This window comes from Trichosurus vulpecula, chromosome 2, assembly GCF_011100635.1.
Source record: "Trichosurus vulpecula isolate mTriVul1 chromosome 2, mTriVul1.pri, whole genome shotgun sequence".
NCBI classification, from domain to species: domain Eukaryota; kingdom Metazoa; phylum Chordata; class Mammalia; order Diprotodontia; family Phalangeridae; genus Trichosurus; species Trichosurus vulpecula.
Window position 1 is genome coordinate 376,652,227 of NC_050574.1, and position 6,448 is coordinate 376,658,674.

General features: G+C 41.6%; 1 protein-coding gene across 1 annotated transcript; it reads right to left on the bottom strand.

The window, feature by feature from the left end:
* Positions 1–514: 514 nt before the first annotated feature.
* Positions 515–712, bottom strand: LOC118835750 (keratin-associated protein 19-5-like). The gene has a single exon (XM_036742996.1). It carries the CDS (start codon positions 710–712, stop codon positions 515–517), a length of 198 nt encoding a protein of 65 aa, XP_036598891.1.
* Between the last annotated feature and the right edge of the window lie 5,736 nt (positions 713–6,448).

The following is a 6,448-nucleotide window of genomic DNA, read 5'->3' on the forward strand; positions in this document are numbered from 1 at the left end:
AAAAAATGATTTCTGAATAGAAATCTGGAGAGGGATTAATAACCTCATTGCAGTAGATCCATTGCAGAAGAAATATTTTGCAATGACACAGATAAGTACATCCAGGCTGAAAAATCTCATGATGAGAGGCAGAAACTCAAAGAGAGTGAGGTCAAGGAGGAGAGATAAAAACAGTTTTGCTAAGCCAATGAAACAAGTTTATTAGAAAATTTTAACAGATGGCACAGCCATGGTGTATCAGAGTTGAGCAAACTTGCTGGAAATGAGTTGTCATTGGAGGAGTCTCTGTTACGACAGGTAAGTTTCTGCATCATTTCCCAGAAGGATGGGTCCTGCTGCTTCTCAGTCCCTGCCACTTCCCTGCTTTCAGTGCTCCATAGGGATTCCAAGGCCTTGTTGTTTTAGCTCTTCCATGCCACCCAGTTATAGAGGCAGGTAGAATGTGATATCCCTACAGGGCCATGGAATTAGCCCAAAGCAGGGAAGGACAAGGTTGCCATGAGTAAATGGGTTTTCAGTAGAAGCCATAGGAATAATACCTTCCAAAACAAGATGGACGGTAGCATCCATAGCCATAGCCACCATAGCCCAGGCCTCCATAGCCCAAGCTGCCAAAGCCATAGCCTAGGCCACGGAAGCTGCCACATCCACAGCCATAACCGGAGCCATAGCCATAGCCCAGGCCCCCATAGTAGCTGCCATAGTAGCTCATGGTGTCAGGATTCACTTAGTTGGATGGATGTTAAGGATAGGTTATGTGACTGTGTAGGGCACGATCTACATAGGGATTTTTATACTTTTCCACCAGGAGGTGTGGCAGACACAGAAGCAGAATCGCATCACTTCCCTTAAGCAAATTGTCGGGGCAAAATCCCATTCTTGTCATTGTTTGGTCCCTGCCAAGAATCCCTGCAGCTCAGTAACAGTTTTTTTTCTTGATTTGTGGTTTCTCTGAGAAGGATCAGTCATTATCTTGTTGCTGTAATGACAAATGATTATCATGTTGCCAAAGCCTATGTGGTTAATGAGGCTGATTCCAACCCAGGTTTCGTGGCATCTCTCTCCCAGATGTCATTGTTCTCCTTCCATTACACTTGTTTTCCTCACCTTCTGAAACTTTATCTGGGCTATGGAATCCTGCCTCTCTAAATCACTGCTTCTTGTGACTCAAGTGACAGCATAGTTCTCATAAATTTCAGATTGTTGTTGAGACTGTCCTGGGGCACTGTTTAGAGGAACCCATTCATTCATCCAAAAATTTTCTAAAAGCAACCAAAGCACAAATCACTTCCCAATGTTTGCACTGTGCCAGCCACTGTGCTCATGATTGGGGTTACAAAGAAACAGAGTCCCTGTCCTTAGGCAGCTCCCTAACGCAAGGGAGAATATGAAAATACCAAGCCACCTGCGACAAACATGGAGAATTGATTAGAGATGATCTCAGAGGCAGAGGTAAAAGCCAGTAGGGGAAAGAGTCAATGACTCAAGCCACAATTTCCTCAGCTGAGTGGAGAGAGCATCTGGGTGGGAAAAAGATTTAATCAAAGAATCCCATCAAAGGCTCTTTCACAGGCATGCTATGAGGGCCTGGTCAAAGATGGGAACTATGTGATTGGAAAGAAGTTTTTGGATGCCAGTAATGTTGTGAATGTAGAACAGACAAGTTTAGTCAACTAATCAAATATATGCATTGATAATGCAGGGTCAGGGTAGTCTCTGACAGTGTAAACAAGATCTTGGCCTGATGTTGGTGCTCTTGAAAGGAGTAGAGAAGCTGAGAAGAGGTAGAGTGCTTTGCGTGAGTCAGGATGAGGACATCAGTTCTAGACTTGGAGTCATTTGAAATGTCTATGGGTCATCAAGTTGAAATCGTGTACATTGACTATTCATGATGTGGATTTGATCTCAGGAGACATTCATTTCTGGATCTGGACAGACTGCCACAGCAGCGAGTGGCCAAAGGAATGTCTTGGAAACCCTAGGATCTAAGACCTCTCATCCTTGGAGAGAGCATAGGTAAAAGAAAGAAAAGAGATAAAACCATGGCCTTCAGCCAGAGTTATTTTGCATGAAAAGACAAGATGATGAGCTAGTCAAGATGAAAAAGAAGGAAAAATCAGGTGGGAAGAGCAGTGTGACATGCACCAGGAACAGCAACTGGCCACCAGTGTCAAAAGGCAAAGGGAGATCAAGAAGCAAGAAGATTCAGTAGAGGTTTAGGTTTAGCCATGATGTCATCACCAGACAATTTGGAGAGAGCAGTTTCTCTTGAAGGTGAGGGTGAGGAATGTGATGTCAGGGCTTTCACAGAGAGTGGAAGGAGATCAACTAGAGATCCTGAATAGTCCCTAAGGCCAACAGTAAAGGCAAGGACTATTTAAAGTGAAAGTGCTAGGAAGTGCTGGTAATATTTGGTTGGGTAGGATCTTGCAATCTGGCCATAGATTGACAGCCCACTGAACCAGTGAGTTTAGGAGAAATGAGTTCTGGAGGTGGAGATGGGCTATTGAGTGTCAGAGAGAAAGTAGTGGAGCCCAGGGCAAATGAAGATGTCATCCACTGGGAAAGTCTTGTGGAAAGAACAGAGCTAGGTTGTTACTCTTTTGTTGAGGAGCCTCCCAAGAAGACTTCAATTGACCAGGTGAAAAATGAGCTCAAGGTGGTTGGTGCAGTAATAGATGTCTCATCTCTCATCTCAGTTGCATCTATGAAAAGATGAGGAAACCCAACAGGATATCACATGACAACCCACTCTGACCAATCATTTGCCATGAGACATAATAATGTAGCAGTAAGGCAATAAACACAAAAACAACAATAATCGTGAATATGCCTATGTAGTTCTGCATTGCAAAGTATGAGAAACTCTCCATAGAGAAGGTCAAGTTATTGGAAACACGTTTAGGGAGAAATCAATAGAATAAGGCTACTGAGGGCATTTATCTTTAAAATACAGTGAATATACAGGAATGTACATGTTTGTTTTTTTATGTTAATTTATTTATTTTTAGTTTTCAATATTCACTTCCACAAGTTTTAAATTTTCTCTGCCTTCCTCCCCTTCCCCTTCCCTAAGATGACATGCAATCTGATATAAGCTCTACATATACATTCCTATTAAACATATTTTCACATTAGTCATGTCGTATAGAAGAATTAGAATGAATTGGAGGAACCATGAGAAAGAAAAAACAAAATGACAAAAGAAAATAGTCTGCTTTGATCTGCATTTAGGTGGCATATTTCTTTCTCTGGATGTGTATGGCATTTTCCATCATGAGTCTTTTGGAGTTGTTTCAGATTCTTGCATTGCTGAGAAGAGCTAAGTCTATCAAAGTCAGTCATCGTACACTGTGGCTGTTACTATGTACAATGTTCTCTTGGTTCTGCTCACTTCACTCAGCATCAGTTCATATAAGTCAGGGGCAAAGCCCAGATGGTGGCTGGAAAGCAGGGACTTGCTTAGGCTCTCCCCCAAATCCCTCCAAACATCTGTAAAAATGGCTCTGAACAAATTCCAGAGCTGCATAACCCACAAAATAGGAGAGGGAAGCAGGTCTCCAGCCCAGGAGAATGTGGATGGTCACTGAGAAGGGTCTATCACATGATGCTGGGAGTGGAGTGAAGCCCAGAGTGGACTGCACTAGGACAGACCAGAGCAGGAGTTGACCAAAGCAGGCCTTACAGTCATGAATCATTGAGCCGTAGCAGTTATAAGACTTCTCAACCCACCAACGCCAAAGACAATGGAGCAGGTTAGTGGGTAAACTGCTAGATTGGGTTAGAGAGTGGTCTGGCCAACAGTCCTGGGGGTGGTGGAGGTGGTGCGGCAGTGGAGCTCCAGCATCTGCTGCTTCTGGAGTCCCTGGCTCACACACTGGGAGGAATCAAGTGGCAGACCAGAGCAGGAGTGCAGGGCTTGCTTTGCCCTGTTTGGATCTGGGTCACAATCCTGGTTGGCAGTTCTTCAGGGAGGAGGAGTGCTGCTGTGGCAGAGCTTGCAGTGACAATGGAGTAGAAGTAGCTCTGAAAACAGCAGCATAGCCCCTAAAGCTTGGGACAAAGCACTCTCTACTCTACAAGCAGTCATACCCTGACAAAAAGCTCAAAGGTCAAGTAGTTGAATGGGAACATGGCCAAGCAGTGAAAAAAGACACAGACTCAGATTCTAGAATCTTTCTTTGGTGACAAAGAAGATCAAAACATACTGCCAGAAGAAGTCAACAAAGTCAAAGAGCCTACATCAAAAGCCCCCAAGAAAAATATGAATTGGTCTGAGGCCATGGAAGAGCTCAAAAAGGATTTGGAAAAGCAAGTTAGAGAAGTAGAGGAAAAATTGGGATGAGAAATGAGAGTCATGCAAGAAAACCATGAAAAACAAGTCAACGACTTGCTAAAGGAGACCCCAAAAATACTGAAGAAAATAATACCTTAAAAAATAAACTAACTCAAATGGCAAAAGAGCTCCAAAAAGCCAATGAGGAGAAGAATGCCTTGAAAGGGAGAATTAGCCAAAGGGAAAAGGAGGTCCAAAAGACCACTGAAGAAAATACTACCTTAAAAATCAGAAAAAAAAATCAGATTGGAGCAAGTGGAAGCTAGTGACTTTATGAGAAATCAAGATATTATAAAACAGAACCAAAGGAATGAAAAAATGGAAGACAATATCTCATTGGAAAAACCACTGACCCGGAGAATAGATCCAGGAGAGATAATTTAAAAATTATTGAACTACCTCAAAGCCATGGTCAAAAAAGAGCCTAGGTATCATCTTTCAAGAAATTATCAAGAAAAACTGCCCTGATATTCTAGAGCCAGAGGATAAACTAGAAATTGAAAGAATCCACCGATTGCCTCTTGAAAAATATCCCTAAAGGAAAACTCCTAGGAATATTGTCACCAAATTCCACAGTTCCCAGGTCAAGGAGAAAATACTGCAAGCAGCCAGAAAAAACAATTTGAGTATTGTAGAAACACAATCAGGATAAGACAAGATCTAGCAGCTTCCACATCAAGGGATCGAAGGGCTTGGAATACGATATTCTGGAGATCAAAGAAGCTAGGATTAAAACCAAGAATCACCTACCCAGCAAAACTGAGTATAATGCTCCAAGGCAAAATATGGATTTTCAGTAAAATAAAGGACTTTCAAGCTTTCTCAGTGAAAAGACCAGAGCTGAATAGAAACTTTGACTTTCAAACACAAGAATCAAGAGAAGCATGAAAAGGTAAACAAGAAAGAGAAATCATAAAGGACTTACTAAAGTTGAACTGTTTTGTTTACATTCCTACATGGAAAGATGATATTTGTAACTCATGAAACCTTTCTTAGTATTAAGATAGTTGAAGGGAATATAGATATATATATAGACAGAGGACACAGGGTGAGTTCAATATGAAGAGGCAATATCTAAAAAAATAAAATCAAATTAAGGGATGAGAGAGGAATATACTGAGAGAGGTAGAAAGGGAGAGATAGAACGAGGTAAATTATCTCCCATAAAAGTGGCAAGAAAAAGCAGTTCTGTTGGAAAGGAAGAGGGGGCAGGTGAGGGGGAATGAGTGAATCTTGCTCTAATTTGATTTGACCTGAGGAGAGAATAACATACACACTCAATTGGGTATCTTACCCCACAGGAAAGTAGGGAGAAGGGAATAAAAAAGGGGGGATGATAGAAAGGAGGGCAGATGGGGGAGGAGGTAATCAAAAGCAAACACCTTTGAAAAGGGACAGGGTCAAGGGAAAAGATTGAATAAAGGTGGACAGGATAGGATGTAGGGAAATATAGTTAGTCTTTCACAACATGAGTATTGTGGAAGTGTTTTACATAATGATACATGTGTGGCCGATGTTGAATTGCTTCCCTTTTTTAGGGAGGGTGGGTGGCAAGGGAAGAGAGGAGAGAATTTGTAACTCAAAGTTTTAAAAGCAGATGCTCAAAAAAAGTTGCTTTTGCATGCAACTAAGAAATAAGATATACAGGAAATGGGGCATAGAAATCTATCCTGCCTTACAAGAAAGTAAGGGGAAAGAGGATGGGGGGGAATGGGGTGACAGAAGGGAGGGCTGACTGGGGAATGGGGCAATCAGAATATATGCCATCTTGGAGTGGGGGGGGAGGGTAGAAATGGGGAGAAAATTTGTAACTCAAAATTTTGTGGAAATCAATGTTGAAAACTAGAATATTAAATAATAAAATAATTGTTAAGAGTTCCTGTAAGTATCTCCAGGTTTTTCTGAAGTCTGCCTGCTCATCATTTCTTATTGCACAATAGTATCCCTTCACAATCATATATCACATCTTGTTCAGCCATTCCCCAAGTGATTGGCATCCCCTCAGTTTCCAGTTCTTGGCCATCACAAAAAGAGCTGCTATAAATATTTTTGCACATAGATGTTTTTTTAATGCAAAATAATGCCTAAGAGCGACATATAATAATAGAAATG